The sequence below is a fragment of the Sorex araneus genome, chromosome X (assembly GCF_027595985.1).
Source record: "Sorex araneus isolate mSorAra2 chromosome X, mSorAra2.pri, whole genome shotgun sequence".
In the NCBI taxonomy this organism is placed as follows: domain Eukaryota; kingdom Metazoa; phylum Chordata; class Mammalia; order Eulipotyphla; family Soricidae; genus Sorex; species Sorex araneus.
Window position 1 is genome coordinate 307,660,549 of NC_073313.1, and position 17,050 is coordinate 307,677,598.

General features: G+C 45.1%; 2 gene segments (V, D, J or C); both read right to left on the reverse strand.

Annotated features, from left to right (window-relative positions):
* Nucleotides 1–1,728: 1,728 nt before the first annotated feature.
* LOC129400139 (immunoglobulin kappa variable 1-5-like) lies at nucleotides 1,729–2,206 on the reverse strand. The segment is given in 2 exon segments: nucleotides 1,729–2,048; nucleotides 2,158–2,206. Coding segments are annotated over 2 exon segments (369 nt in total).
* Nucleotides 2,207–16,340: 14,134 nt separating this feature from the next.
* On the reverse strand, nucleotides 16,341–16,817 carry LOC101556325 (immunoglobulin kappa variable 1-9-like). The segment is given in 2 exon segments: nucleotides 16,341–16,660; nucleotides 16,769–16,817. Coding segments are annotated over 2 exon segments (369 nt in total).
* Nucleotides 16,818–17,050: the final 233 nt, after the last annotated feature.

Here is a 17,050-nt window from a genome sequence, read left to right on the forward strand (position 1 = left end):
CCAGGAATGGAAGCTGGCTCATCTGGATATCACACCGGGAATCTGGGGTTGAAAATAGAAATACACATCATCACCACCATTCATTGTACTTTAGGTAATTTTCCCTGGAGTCCAAGTAGCATAAGGTCCAGTAAACCCTCAATTCACTCCTTACCTGGGAGCCAGAGCCTGGGCATGAGGGAAGCTCTGTCATTGTGACTTTGTACTTTCACTTTAGAAAAAAAAAGCAAGACATTGAGATTAGTACACAATGTTGAAAATTTTATTCTTTTATATGTTCTCCTGCTTGCCTGTATTCCTCCAGAATTTTATTGTATGTATTGGGGAATAAACTACATTTCACATTCAAGGGTAATGGGTACAAAAGAACATTGTCCTTTCATTAAAGTTGGCTTTTTTTCAGTGTTAGTTTCGTCTCAAATGTCCCCAATCAAGGGAGCACATCTCTGTCCCTCCCAAATCCCTGCAGGTGCCGACCCCTGGCAAGATGCAGTTTCTTCCTCAGTCGACATCACAAGTTTGTTATTGGCCAGTGAGAATGCTCTAGTAAGAAGACATCTCACTTGGATGCGGGGACATTTTCTTTATGGTTTTAAAATATCTATTAAAATAACAATCCTGGACCATCTAAAGTGATTGTTCCTGCATGAACTCTGCTTGACCTGTTGCTAACAATCTTTTTTTTTTTTTTTTGCTTTTTTGGGTCACACCCAGCGATGCACAGAGGTTACTCCTGTTTCATGTACTCAGATATTACTCCTGGCAGTGCTCAGGGGACCATATGGGATGCTGGGAATCAAAGCTGGATTGTCTGCACGCAAGGCAAATGCCCTACCCACTGTGCTACACCCCATCTAGCCCTGATGCCAATATTCTTGAGGGAAAATAATTTCAATAAATAAAATTAGCAGATCTATTGTGATGCCAGTGCTATGGCATGAGAGGGGAAATAATAGGGACAAAAACGTTCCTTTGCTCTCGCAGCTGCACGAGCATGACTCTAGAGGCCAGCTAAACTACTTTTGGTATCGGCACCTCCTTGCAGAATGTCTCCAGACTGAGAACTAAGCTGTGGCCCTATGCCTGCCCAGGAGGGGAAAGGTATTTCTCTCCCTCACCTTTTCCTTGCCTGGGGTGAAGGGCGTGGCAACCACCATATTATGAGGACCACAGATGAGAGTTACAAGCTTGCAATGATCCAACATCTGGAAGAAATTTCCCTGGACTTAGTTGCTAAAATACAGAAATCCAAAACCGTGTGGCCGCTATCGCGCTATCGCTATCACAGACGGGCGACCTCATGTCTCTTCACAACAGGTCTGACTCTAGTGGGGAACTCCTAATAATAATAGTGAGGTTTTTGTTGAAATATTGAATGTAATCAAAGTAAAGGGAAAGTAAAGTGAAATTTATCAGTTGGGGGGTTGAGGGGGCGGGATGGGAGGTATACTTTTTTTTTGTGGGTATTTTTTTTTTTGGTGGTGGAATATGGGCACTGGTGAAGAGATGGTTGTTTCAGCATTGTATAACTTAGACTTAAACCTGAAAGCATTGTAAATTTCCACATGGTGATTCAATAAAATAATAATAATAATAACTATAATAATAAACGTTCCTTCTACATGAACCAGAGCATTCTCTCACATCAGAGCCTGGCTGCATCTGACACACCCTCAGCAGAGGGAGCAGCTGAGGCAGCCCAGCCTCATACAGATGATTTCTGGGGGTTTATGTTCTGGCGTGTATCACTGTGGGAGAGAAACTACTAGTCTGTTGACAGAAATAAGTGGCAGCATCTTCAGGCTTCATGCTGCTGATGGTGAGAGTGTAATCTGTCTCTGATCTACTGCCACTGAACCAGGGAGGGACGTTTTGTACTAAATTGGTTGCCTTATGGATCATCAGCCTGGGCACTTTCCCTGGTTTCTGCTGATACCAGTGTAACCAAATGCCAACACTCTGACTGGTCTTGCAGGTAATGGTGACTTTCTCTCCCAGAGATACAGACACAGAAGGAGGCTGGGTAATCTGGATATCACACCTGGCACCTGAGATAAAAAAATACATGTGGACATCATTATCATTAATCATAAGTTAAATAATCTCTATGAAGGCCAGGCAGTCCAAATCCATGGAAACCCTCATTTCTGTCCTTACCCGGGAGCCAGAGCAGCAGGAAGCTGAGGAGCTGCACAGGGGCCCTCATGTCCACTCTGGGCGTGACAGACACTGACCCTGCAGGGGGACACAGACTATTATTGAGTGTCCAGGCATGAGCTCTAAGACTTGCAAATGAGAGGGGGCTGGGCAGACTAGGCAGGCAGAAGGGGGAGGGTGTGTGTGGGGACCAGCCAAGCTGCAGGGAAGTCAGGGGTGTGGGTCCCTGTGAGGAAGCAGAACTTTGCCCACAGAGAACATGCTCCTCCCCGGGCCCCAGGAGGCAGGTTCCCAGTCTCTTTAGAGTCAGTACAAGGCTTCTTCCTTTCTGCTCTAGGGACAGGCTCTGTCAGACCACAGTATCACAGACCCTTTCAAGAATGGTACAGACTCCTTTAATTCACAGCCGTGAATATGCTTGAGACAAAGAGATTTCCTTTTTGATCTGGAATAGCAATACATATTGCTGCATTTTGGAAAGGCTTAACATTTTATCTTTTGAATTTTCTTTTAGTGGGGTGGGGACTCTCAGTGCGCAGAGAACCTGACAGTCACTCTGTACATAACTCAGTCATCTGGGATGAGCAGTTCAATGCTGTGGCCCATGGATGCAAAGCTTTTGTGGTGCTACAGAGTCGGGAACTATCAGGCTTTTATCTGCAGGTCATGCAGGTACAGGGTTTACATGTGGACCCCAGTTCATGTCTGCTGAGGTGTCAGTCTCCTTCACCAATTGATGGTATTATTTTGTGTGAGAAATTGTTATTATTAGCAGACAGAAATGCAATGGGTGAAAGAATTGTACAAAATTTTGGGGTCTTGATTCATAACTTCTTGTTAGGATAGAGAATATCGGATAGGCCACCCCATTCTCCTGCTCATCCCTCCAAACTTCTTCACCTGAGATTCTATCCCATTCCTTCCACTTTAGCCTAAAGGTGAAATTCTCCCACCTCCTCTTTAAAAACTTGTTCCTTTCCCAGCTCTAACTCATGACACAGACCTGAAAGTTCCATGACCTCCTTGACCTCTATTTCTACCGTTCATCTTCTTCCCCTGAGCGTGATTCAGATGCGGTGGCCGAGACAGTCCAACTTGGTTGACTTCTCATGGCATTTCCTCTGTCCATCACAGGTGCATTCCTTCCTCCCTTTCTTGAAACTACGTTGCTCTGAGAAACAGAGGCTCTCAGACCCAAGATGTAAGACCCAATGTCTTAAGAAGAATGATGTGATAAAACTACAGGACAGTGAATGAGAACATCGTCACAGTTTACAGGATTCACAGACAGCAGACGAACATCTCTATGGTGTGCAGGGTGCCACAGGGGGTGGGCAGTCAGGATGGCGTGAAGATAGAACCACACAAGGAGAACTATCACTCTGGACTGGGGCAGAGAGCTGTGCTGTGTGAGTCAGCATCCTGGTTCCTAAGGGTGCCATCTCACCACCCCATCAACATCACTGTTCTTTCATTCTAGAAGCTATCCATGGAACTGCAAACCCAGCTCTTCATGCACAGTCCTATGGTTCCCCACCACTGAATTCAGCACCCGACAGACCAAACCAGACCCCCATGAATCACCAGCCTAGCAAGACATACACATGCCAAAGTAATGAGTATCCTGGGAAGGGTCTGGAATGTTTCCCAAGAACTGGCAGGTCCCAAGGGTGCCCTTCAGTGACCATGGAGTCTAGAGGAGATGGTTTCCTCTCCAATGATCAGCCAGTGGCTGGGGCCTCCCCGAGCTCTTGTGTCAGACAGTAGCAGCTTCCGGGGCTCCCCTTCTGCGGGGCCCAGATCAGGACCCTCCAGGGCCATTTGCTGCCTCATACGCAAGCAGGAGAGATCTCCCCTCCCTGCCACAGTTACTCTTCCTGTAGCAGGCTCTTGTTCCAAATGGATCTTGTTCCCCTCTGAAGGAGTGTAACCAACCCCTATATTAGCTTGCTCCCTGCACTGCACTTACCAACAAAGACCCTGTCAGGGATTCATGGAGACTGGTCAGAACTTGGCGTCACCAGTGGGCAGCATGTTAGAGAAACCTGGACTTAAACTCTGCAACTACCACAGCCAGTGTGATGCACAATGACCTGGGGTCAGTGAGTCCAAAGCAGAAGTTCTGAGAACCCACATATTCAGGTTCCATCAGAGAGTCAGAGGAGATAGGGTGGGGATGTTTATGGAAGGGATTGGGAGGAGAAGAGAGAGTGAGATTTCAGAGCTGTCCCCCTGTCATATTGCTATCTGGGAAAACAAGTCCACAGACGCTTCAGAATAGGTTTTGAGGATGGGGGGATGAGTGTTCCCAGGGGTGTGTGTGTGACCCTGGAGCACTTTTCTGGTGACGGTGAGAGAGCCAAGTGTCTGCACTCATTGTCCCAATCCTGACCTAGCAGCAGTGTAGAATGAAATGAAAATCAATCTAGGAAGAAATACTGATTTTTTTCTGTGTGTCTGGGATGGTGAAGAAATTGCTGCCTGACCAGTGCTGGGGGCAGGTGTTGGCCACTCCAGACAATTCTTGGGCAGTTGAGCCAAACAGTTCAATGCTAAGAGTTGAGCTCTTTAAATTGTTTGAGGCTAATTGCGCCAAATGATATCCAGGCAACCCCCATTCCTGTCTACGAAGGTCAGCCAGGTGGTCCTAGAGACCTCCAGGAATGCCGCCATTGGTACTCAGGGAAATTGTGCTTCCAGGGATCATCTGGAAGGATTGCAGGCGCAACTCTCTACCCATGTACTTTCTCCGCAGCACTGGCTTAGGCTGATTTCAGGATAAGATGCTCCTCACACTGTGTGACCCTGCTGGTGACAGGGACCCTCTCCTAGAAATAGCAAGGGAGACTGGAGAAGAGCACACAGTGTCCTCACTGACGTCTTAGTGGACAAAAAACAGATCAACCCATACACTAACACCTGGAAATTAATTCATTCAATCTGATGCATTTTCTGATCAGAAAACAAAAGAGCCAACAGGTCTGTCTTCAAGGCAATGTTGCACTTTTTGCCCTTCGGCCCTGATTGAATCCTGAGGCCTTTTCTCTCAGAAATTAGAGCAGCAAAGGCATGAGATAAAGACAATGGCAAAGTCCTCCACCACTTCCATGATGTCCAATGAGGCTGACCCTGCTCAGAGGGTGCCTGGGTGTAAAGCATCGGCTCAGGCTCCCTCCCAGGAACACACAGGCTGGGGGTTATACTCTGGGAGGCTGGAGAGGAAGGTCATTTAATTCAGGGTCATTTTTCCTGAGACCCTCCTCCTGCTGACCTCAACCCTGTGACTCTCAGGATTTCTCAGATCCAGGGACTCTCTTGTCACTTCTGGGGTCCATCTGCCATCTGGTGGCCTCTGTGTAATATAACAACTTAATGGGCTTCTGGTGCTGGTGAGCCCTGTGCTCTTGGGAGATTCAGTCAGACTTTCCCGAAGTCTTTGGAACAGAGACTGTAAACCCAGTCACACTATGTGGAAATGTACCTGGTAAGCCAATCGAATGGTTAGATTCAACCACTGTCCGTTGGAGTCAGACACAGAGAATGAGGGAAAGATACATACAATGAGACCAACAAATACATATAGAAGGACTGTCCAAGATTCAGGGGGGCCTGGGCAGCCCCACTGAGCTCACAGGAAGCCCATTTATTCAATGTAATGTTGCTCTCTCCAAACAAGATCCCAGAAGGTGAGCTAGTGTTTAAGTTGGCAGGGACACTAGGACAGCTGGCGAGCACATCCACATTCAGTGGTGCATGAGGACCAGAGGCTGGGTTGTCTCACAGAGACGATCAACAGGCACCCTAACGTACAAAGTCTGGACACTTTCTGATTATGCTCTTTCCTTTGATACCCTCTAAGTATATAAGACCCAAAATTTTTATTTTAGCCATTTATCCATGTATTTGTGTTTCCTTTGACTACAGTTTTGCATGCCTAATTATGCAGTCTCAGTCCCAAATTGTTTTTCCCAGGGACTATCATGAGCTTGAGGTTTGTCAGAAGGTGAAAATTTCCAACAAGACAATGTGGAAACAAAGTGGTTCATATTCCTAAGAAAGTGGTCAATGAGTTGATGAGAAATGATGACCAGGTAGCCAGGGTAGAGAGGAGATGTTCATCACAGGTAGGTAGGTGCTGGTGCTATGATCGCAAGAGATGGGATGGATGTTCCTTTGGAAAATGGAGGAGGGTCCAGAGATGAGGAGGAGCCTGTACGGATAATGGTAAAGGTGGGGGTGGGATGGGAGAGAGCAGAGGCTCCTGATTCCTCTCTAGAGTGGTTAATCCAGCCTCATTCCTCCTCTAGGATAGCCCAGCCCAGCTCTGATGCACCACTGGATGCATCATTTAGAAGGCCTTGGGGCCATTTGCTCTAGATCAAGACTCATAAGGATTGTTTCCATGACTTCATGAGAGAGAGACCCAAAGTTACTGTGCATCCACCTTTGACCCTTCATGCTTCATTGGTGTGTTAAGATTCAAACCCAGGTCTCCAAATATGGGAAACATGTTTTCTGTGTCAGTTACATGCTTGGATGTAGAGTGATTTGGATCTTGAGAATTGATCACATTTTTCAATTCTGACTGTCTCTATAATAATTATAGTGGGGAGATATGAAATACAAGTAGTGCAATTCAGTAGCTGTTTGACTTTTGAGTTTAGTATAATTTAAGATTATTCTACCATGTTGTTAATGCAGACATGCCTTATCCTATACACTATTCAACACTGTTGTAGATTTGTAGACTACTTACACTCTAACTATATGATCTCAGAAAACAATAAGCAACACCCAGATACCCAGACTGATTCTGCCCATGTTCTTGTCACCTCTGGAGAGTGTCAATATGGATAAATCACTTGATGGTTAATTGTAACCTGCTGTAGTATGAGTTATTTTCAGTACAGATATGGAGTCCCTCTTTCTTGGGGACATGGGGGAAAAATGAGTAAGCTTGGTTAAAATCTGCAAATTGCACTGAATTACAGAGATGGAGAAAAATCACAATGAAACAAAAGTAAACTAAGTCCCTATCTGTAGTCCTTGAAGTAAATTGTGTGTTCATAACAGGGTTTAGCTGTGAAAATGAATGACAAATCCTCCCTGATTACCAAACACTCATTGAGTGTTTCTTTGGGAGTAAGACACAAGGTAGTATTAGACTGTTGTTTTCTATAAAATTAGAGGTGAAACTGATGGTTGCTATAATGTATGTTTTATCTTTTTTATGTTTTCTCAAATTAGTTAAACCAGCAATGTGCTCAGCCCTCTGAACCACCCACCACCCAGCCCAGCATCATGAAGGACATGTCCCAAGACAGGGCCCTGTGTGAGTCCATGTGGAACTGGACAACCCTCTGGACTAAGTGACATGGAGGGGTTGGAACCCTGGGACTCAGCAGGTGCTGGAGAGGACCTAGAGGACATGGGTCCTCTCTAGAGCTGAGCTTGGGACAGAGTCTACCGTGTAACTTGTCTGACTTGAACAGCACAAGGGGCTCAAATCAGCCTGGACCCAGGGCAAAATCACCCTCATTCCTTTGCCAGACTCCCATGGGAACCTCAGTGAGGAAAGTTCCCTGCCTGCCCCATTGTCCTTCCTGCTATAAGGGTTCAGTTCTCAGAAGACTGTTTCTGCCCCAGTGAGAAAGTGTCAGAGAAATGAGAAATGACTAACAGGTGACAAGGGTACAGAGGAGATGTTCATCACAGATAGATAAGTCCTAGGTACGATGATCACATGAGATATCATGAACAATATTTTGGAAAAGGCAGGAGGGTTGCAAAGATGAGGATGAATCTTTTTTTTATAAGATATGTGATAAATGTATTAAACTATAATAAACTCTCTATATAAGTTTAACATTTGTTTATTTGCTGACTATTTAATTTAGGGAAGAGTAATACAGTGGGTAGGCTACTTACCACTTACTACGTGCAGCCCATGCAGCCAACCTGGGTCCAATCCCCTGCACCACATATGATCCCTAGTGCTCACCAGGAGTTATTCCTAAGTGCAGAGCAAGGAGTAACCCCAGAGCATCACCAGGTATGGATGAACCCCACCCCTCCTCCCCGCCAAAAAAAACAACTCATTTTTTTTCTATTTGTTTGTTTGTTTGTTTATGGGCCACACCTGGTAGTGTGCAGGGATTGCCTCTGTGGTCAGGGATCATCCCTGATGGACTTGGGGGACCATACAGAATGCTGAAGATTGAATCCCTGTTGGCTATATGCAAGGCAAATGTCCTAACTGCGGTACTATAACTTTAGCCCCAAGTTCCCATTTTCCTTTTTTTCTTTTAGAGCAGGTTTGGAACATGTTTGGATCACATCATCAGTGCTTGATGGCTACTGCTAGAGAGTTCTTAGGAGTGACTCCCAGCACACACCAGGGGATGCTGTGATGGTAGTGAACCAGCCCAGGCTTCCTATGTGCAAAGCATGAGATTTAGCCCTGTCAGATATTTCCCTGGCTCCTTTCATCTTAATGAAAACATAAAAATCCAAAAATTTTGAAACAGGTCAATCAGGCTTTTCTTTGACCTTGTATATGAGAGATATTGATCCTTATTTTTCAAGGCTTGAATCTTTAAGCATAAAGACACAAGTTGGGGTGGAATCCTACTCTACATTCACCTTCCCAACGACCCCAATCACAAAGAATGTCCTGCACAGGAATCCACAGAAATGATCAGAAGCAGGAGACCATGAGCAGGAGTGAGAAAAACCAGGGCCCCACTCTGAAGGCATCAGGACCCCTATGTCAGCAGAATGAACTGGGGCCTGTGAGGTCAGGACAGAGATTCAGAGCTGACACACTGGAGTCTTCATCAGGGACACAGAGGGGAAGCCCTGGAGGTGCAGGTGGAGGAGGTGAGAGGGACTGGAGAAAGGAGGCTTGTGATGTGGGAATGGTTTATTTGTATCATTGTTTTGGAGCCACACCAGGCAATGGTCCTCTGGGCTTCATCCTGGCTTAGAGAAAACTCTCGAAGGAAACAGTGTGGGATCCTGGGGATCCAATACGGATTGACCACACATGAGAGAAGCTTTTTACCTTTGGTACTATCACTTTGACCCCATATGAGGCACTAATAATTATGCTTTATTCTAAAGCATAATGCCATCATGCTTTAAGATCTTATTGAAGAAACAATGTCACTCAACTGACACATAGGTAAAAGCATTTCCCTTACAAATATGGGCAATGCAGGTGGGATGATGTTGGGCTTCCCATCAGCTGTCCGTTCAGTACAACTGTCATTCATGGCACAGACCCCCCCTCCCCCCCGCATTCATGCTTCTCTCTCAGGCCAGGCCTGTGCCTCTGACCAGCCCAAATGTGGGGTGTCTGCAGTAAGGCAGTGGCTCTCATGGTCCACACCCACAGCTGCAGCCTCCTCTCCTGAGACCCCCAATGCCTTCCTCTCACGGGCTCAGAGACTCTACTGTCAGCTCACTAGTGAAGAACATGTATAAGAATCTGGTCCAGGCCACACAGGGAGGTTGGTGTTCGGGCTGTACCACTGTGGGAAGATACTTTATATCTTGCATGACATAGATGTAAGTTGAATCCACCATCCTCAGGCTCCATCCTGCAAATCTGAAGAGTGAAATCTGTCCCTGACTCACTGCCACTGAACCTGTCTGGAACCCCAGGATCTTGATTGGAAACTCTGTGGATCAGGAACTTTGGAGGTTTTCCTGAATTCTGAAGGAACCACTAGAGTTGGGTATTTCCATTATTTTCTAGGAGGGTCTTACTGAACTGCAGGAGATGGAAACCGAATCTCCAGGTATAATAGACAGGAACAGTGGAGATTGCTGGAACAGCATCACCTCCAGATTCTGAATAAGTTGATTAAAAGTACTGCAAGATTTTATTGCAATATAATGAGTAACAACATTTCCATTCTTGCATGAATTTAGTCAAAATACTCCCTAAACCTATTGATTTTTGAGAATGGTTTGTGCTTATCGATCAAAACCATGCAATGGGAATGAAGATAATTTATTGAAGAGGAAGCAGTCTCTGTCTATCTGTGTCATCTCTACTTTCTTGTGCATTTCTCCAGAGCACAGGCCCTTGTTCCTTCCAGAATGTGTCTCACTCTCTCAGCAATAACCATCATTTTCTCCATTTATAAGAAATGTGTCATCCAACACAGAGACAGACATACAAGGATCCCCCACACTCCCCTCCTGAATTGTTTCCATTTCTCAGGTCCTCTGTGTCCTTTCCCATGCGCCAGTGTATCAACAGCCCAAGGACCTGAGCTGCAAACCTCATTTTGAGAATTTGACCACAGGAGTTCTGATGAGTGAAAGCAAGAGCAGAGCTGACCGTTTTGTCAACTCCCCCGGGAAAAATGCAAACACATGGGTTGGTGTGTCAGTTCAAAAACATACTAAGGAGGGGTGCCTCCATATGAGCAAAGTGACTGGTTTCTCTTTTCTTTATATAAAACAACCAAAAGCCTTGGGGATTGATCAAAAGGTAGGAGGCTTGAATGGGAATGTTTCTCTTTTCAGTCTTACTATGGAATAACTGGGCTTTTATCCCTTTATTGTTTACAAATAATAGATTTCTGGTGAATCAGATAATTTATTCCCATGAAAATGTGTCCACATCATCCTTAGGAAAACTCTGACTGTGCTGCATCTCCATCTCCCACCTGTCCAGTATGAGACAATTCCCTGCTCAGATATTCAAAGTCTCAGATTTTAAGACAGTCATGGGAGTCAACAATTCTTTGCTGTCTGTTGGTATCACGTTAACAGAAATTCCATATGGTTAGAAACAAGTACTAGAAATTGTCTTATCCTGGACTAGTGAAATGAACTTCATTATATTTGTGTACAAAGAGCTTGACAGAGAAAATATAACCTCCTCCTAGTGACAAAGCTTCATAACCTTGATGAGATAAAAACAGAAGTAATGTTTTCTTATCTTTCCCTCATAATACAGGAACTAGGGTCCTGCTCCTTCCTGCCTCTTCTTCCTGGTGTCTGACATTGGGCTGTGAGAGACCCTGCTGTCTGCTGGACACAATGTCTTTGCAGGAGGAATCCCTACGAGCAATGTAAGACTCCCAACCAATTAGCCAAGAATGAATCCTGATTCTTCTTCCTCAGCAGTAGGAGCAGTGAGGAGTGAGGGTGAGGAGAACAGTGAAGCCCCTATGCCTTGAGGTGCCCCCGAGGCACCAACTGATCCTGCTCAGAGGGTGCAGGGTGTGAAGCCTCAGCTCAGGCTCCCTCACAGGAACACACAGACTGGGGTCTCACACCACACACATGGGATTCTCTCACCCTAGGAAGATGGAGAGGAAAGGTCTAGGTCCCTCAGGGTCACTTCTGGTGAGACCCTCCTCCTGTCTGCAGGAGCCCTTCCCTCCTTTTGTCCTCACAGGCCTCTCCTGAGTTGTGCCTGTAGAGGCAGAGGACGTTCCTGGTCTCTCTATCCCTCATTTAATTCCCCTACTCTGACATCATTTCACACTCAGTGATGGTTTATCATCTCTATCTGCTAATCATTGAAGTGAAATTAAATAATGATGTCATATGGAGATGTGGGGACCATGGGCAAACCCACACATGTTTATAGCAGACAGCTTGTACTGCACTTGTGTTCACACTGCAGAGAACATGATCACTTGTGTAAAGCTCAGCCTCTGAGAGCTACTTTCACACATTTACCCTCACACCCATAGGACCCACTGGCCCTATTGACCAATAACTCAATTATTGTCCCAGCACTTCTAAGATCCAGGCTCTGCCTTGTCAGTTCTGGGTTCTGTCTCCCATCTAGTGGCTGTTTTCTGATACAACAGCTGAAATGATTTGAGAAGCATGTGCCAGTGATTCTGTGAGAGACTTTTCAAAAGTGTTTGAAATAGATATTAAGATATATATTATCCATCCAGTCAGTAAGAACAAAAATGACTCCTTTTGAAAGACTGCTCGAGCAACTTCCCATAGGCCCCTATGCAACACTTCAGCGACGCTCCCGGTTTTCTCCCTTTCCCAGGTCAGTAATGGAACCCAGGACCCCACTTTCCCCTACTCCATGCATCAGGTGTCTCCTTGGACCCTGAACTGGCCCACCTCCCCAGCACCATCCCATTGGTCCATGTGCTATGTTCAAGTGCCACTCATGGTTTTCTCCCTTTCCCAGGTTTCTGCCCTCCACCTACATTACTGTGGGGGCGTGGCCTCTGCAGAAGTGGGATGGGCCTCTTTCCTGGCACTCAGAAATCACATCTTCATTTCCATCACTAATTCTGTGGAGATTATCCTGGCCATCTCAAACACATTAGGAAAATAGTCCAGTAGCTTATTCAAATTGCACCATAATATTGGCATCACAAGAAGCTCTACAAGTCCAATATAAAAGAACACATCCTCAGACTCTTCACTAGAGACCTCACCTAAGCCCCTGAGGAGCACCTGAGAGGAAGAGGGGAATACTGATAGTCAACTGGAAGCTTCCACCACCATACTACTACAAACACACGAAGAAACAACAAAAATCCCCCCAAAAGGTGAAGATGATGAACAGGGTCCAGGCATCTCAACAAGCATTACCCACAAATATGATCTTTCTGATAAAGAATTCAGAGATGAAATATTGAAGATGTTCAATGAACTCAAAGAAATGGCTCAACAGACATCCTGGAAATTAAAGGAGGATATGAAAGAAAAAATGGAATGGACAAGCAGAGAAAATACAGGAAGAAATGAGAGCAGAAATAATAAAATTACAAAATGAAGTGTCACGAATTAAGCATTCTGTAGATGAAAACACGAGGGGTGTCCTCAATAGTAGAATGGTCATATCCGAAGACAGAATAAGTGAGCCTGAAGATGAGCTGCAGGAAGCTTACAGACAACAACAAAGAATGTTAAAAGACCCCAAAATAGCTCTTACACAAATCAGAGAACTAGGGAATGATTTCAAGAGGAACAACATTAGAATCATCAGAGTACCAGAAGGACAGGGAGAAAATCCCCATGAAAAATCCACAATTAAAAATATCATTGCTGAAAAGTTCCCAGAGCTGGAGAATGCAGGCATCCAGCTCCTAGGAGCCCGAAGAGTGCCTGCTATAGAGACCCTAGGAAAAAGACTCCTAGACATATAACAGTCAGAATGATGAATTCCATGGATAGAGACACAATACTGCAAGCAGCAAGGTCAAAGAAAGAAATCACACACAAAGGAGCACTCCTTAGATTTACAGCAGATCTATCAGAGGAAACCCTCCAAGCCCAAAGACAATGGTGGGATATAGTGAAAAAATGCAATGAAATGAATGCCTCACCAAGAATACTTTACCTGGCTAAACTATCACTCAAACTTGAAGGAATGATACCTATTTCATGGATAAACAACAGCTCAGGAACTTCATAGACTCAATGCCAAACTTGGAAGAAGGACTAAAGGACTAAAGGAAGAAGGAAGAAGGACTACTGCAAGACAAGAAAATACCCTACAAGCACAAAATCCCGTAAAGAAAAATGGCACGAAACCCATGATAATAATATAAATTAATGTCAATAGTATAAATGCACAAATTAAGAGAAACAGTGACAAAACGGATTGGGAAACTAAACCCAACATTCTACTGCCTACAAGAAACACCTCGGAACAGTCAGAGCAAACAGACTCAAAGTCAAAGGATGGAAAATAATCCTATAAGCAAAAAACTCCCTCAAAAAAGCTGGGGTGGCCATACTAGTATCCGACAGCATAGATTTCAGGTTGAAAAAGATTAGAAGGGACAGGGAAACCCGGGTTTTACTAGTCAAGAGATATGTAAAGCAGGAAGAAATCACACAACTAAACGTATATGCACCTAACAAGAGACCAGCTAAATACTTAAAACAATACCAAGCAAAAATGTGGTGGGAGGACCCATTCGGGATGGGAGAGGTGTGCACGGAGCAGACTATAGACCAAACACATTGGCCACCTAAGACCTCCATTACTAAACACAACACCCAAAGGGAAGAGGGAACAGAGGGGAATGCCTTGCCAAAGAGGCGGGGTGGGGAGGGGAATGGAGTGGGAGGGGGTGGGAGGGATGATGGGGTCATCAGCAGAGAACGGGCACTGGTGGAGGGATAGATACTCAAGCTGTATATAACTGAAACACAAGTTTGAGAATATATAAACCTGTATCTGTACCCCCATGGTGATTCATTAATAAAAAGAAAACTGCTAACACATTTTAACAAGGATAATTGCTAGCAACACAATAGTAGTTGGAGACTTCAACACAGTCTTATCACCTCTAGATAGATAAACAAGATTAAAACTCAGGAAGGAAACACTGGCTTTGAAGGAAGAGATAGGTGAGAGAGGGCCAATAGATTTAAAAAGGGCTTTACATCCCAAAAAGAAAGAACACACATTTATTTTTGAGCGCACTTGGAATATTTTCCAAAATAGACCATGTGCTGGGTCACAAAACATACCTCAAGAGAATCAGAAAGATAGAAATTGTATCAACTATCTTTCAGACCACCATGCACTGACAATAGAAGTCAACCACACACAGATTGCTGGTGGGAATGCCAAATGGCACAGTCCTTTTGAAAAATAGTATGGGCGCTTCTCAAAAGATTAGAAATTGAACTCCTATATGACCCAACAATAGCGCTTCTGGAAGTATATCCCAGAGATGCAAAAAAGTATAGTAGAAATGACATCTGCACTTATATGTTCATTGCAGCACTGTTTAAATGGACAGAATCTGGAAAAAAAACCCAAGTGCCTGAGAACAGATAACTGGTTAAAGAAACTTTGGTACATCTACACAATGGAATACTATGAAACTGTTAGAAATGATGATGTCATGAAATTTGCATATAGGTGGAGCACCTTGGAAAGTATCATGTTTAGTGAAGTGAGTCAGAAATAGAGGGACAGACATAGAAAAATTGCACTCATCTGTGGAATGTTAAGTAACAGAATGGGAAACTAACACCCAAGAAGAGCAGAGATAAGTACCGGGAGGATTATTCCACAGCTTAGAAGCCGGCCTCCCATGCTGGGGGAAAAGGCAGCTTAGATAGAGAAGGGACCACCAAGTAAACGGTGCAGGAGGGCCCGCTCAGGATGGGAGAGGCGGGCTGAAAGTAGACTATGGACTGAACATGATGAACACTTAATACCTCTACTGAAAACCACAATACTCAAAAAGAGAGAGAGCAAAAGGGAATGTCCTGCCACAGAGGCGAGCTGAATGTGTGGGGGGAAATGGGCCAGGGGTGGTGGGAGGAATGCCTGGGCTATTGATGGTGGAAAATGGGCACTGGTAGAGGGATAGGGACTCTATCATTGTGTGACTTAAATACAAGCACGAAAGTTTGTAATTCTGTAATGGTACCCCCACAGTGATTCACCAATAAAAAAATAAAAGGAGGACCCCACCAAAACGAATAATAAAATAAATAGACTGCTCAATAGGTATGAAAGTAATGACTAATAGGGGACCAGGAATTAAGGAGGGATGTGTGTCACCAGGAGTTAAGCACAGCTTTCTATCATCCTAACATAACGTGGATGTAATTTCAGAAAGGAAGTAGGAAGAAATGACAGGTGAGCGTGGCAAACAGTCAGGGAACAGAGGGCACCTGACACTTCATGTCCACTTCTCAACAACTTTGTGCCTCCTCTGAAATTATCCGGACCAGATCAGAAGACATAGATTCTACACCAGCAGGAGCCTCGGGCTGTCAGCCTCTGCCCACATCAGACAGGACATCATGGAGAGTGACGATGCACCCTGTGAGACGCCCTCAGAGTGAGCTATGAAGCTGCTCATGTGTCCTCAAAACTAGGGTGGCAGTATTTCTGATTATTAAAAATATCTAGTAAAACATAATTTCTAGGCTTTCTAGAGTGACCAGTCCATCACATATGAACTCTAATTGATGCTCTCACCTGTTACTTTAGGAAAATTATCTCTGTAAATTCAATCAGGAGATCTGTTGTCATGCTGGTGATGCTGGGATGAGAAGTAGAATAATGGAGCCTAAAACTGTTCCTTCTACATGGACCAGAACTGTTTATCATTGCAGCCTGGCTGCATCTGAAACACCCTCAGCTGTGGAGGCTCTGGGGGGAGGAGCTACGGCAGCCCAGCCTCACACATCTGATCTCTGGGGGTTTATGTACTGGCATGTATCACTGTGGGAGGGTAACTATTATACTGTTGACAGTAATAAGTGGCAGCATCTTCAGCCTTGAAGCTGCTGATGGTGAGAGTGTAATCTGTCCCAGATCCACTGCCACTGAACCGGGAAGGGACGTCTGGTCCTAAATTGGTTGTACCATAGATGAGGAGCCTGGGAGCTGTCCCTGGTTTCTGCTGATACCAGTGTAAATAATTGCTAACGCTCTGACTGGCCTTGCAGGTGATGGTGACTTTCTCTCCCAGAGATGCAGACACGGATGGAGACTGGGTCATCTGGATATCACACCGGATACCTGGGGTTGAAAATAGAAACACACATCAATAATAGCATTCATTGTACTTTAAAGTTATTTTCCCTGAAACCTCATTAAACCTCCAGTAAACCCTTATATCCCTCCTACCCGGGAGCCAGAGCAGCAGGAAGCTGAGGAGCTGCACAGGGGCCCTCATGTCCACTCTGGGTGTGACAGACACTGACCCTGCAGGGGGACACAGACTATTATTGAGTGTCCAGGCATGAGATCTGAAGACTTGCAAATGAGAGGGGGCTGGGCAGGCTGGGCAGGCAGAGGGAGGAGGGTGTGTGTGGGGACCAGCCCAGCTGCAGGGAAGTCAGGGGTGTGGGTCCCTGTGGGGGAGCAGAACTTTGCCCACAGAGAACATGCTCCTCCCCAGGCACCAGA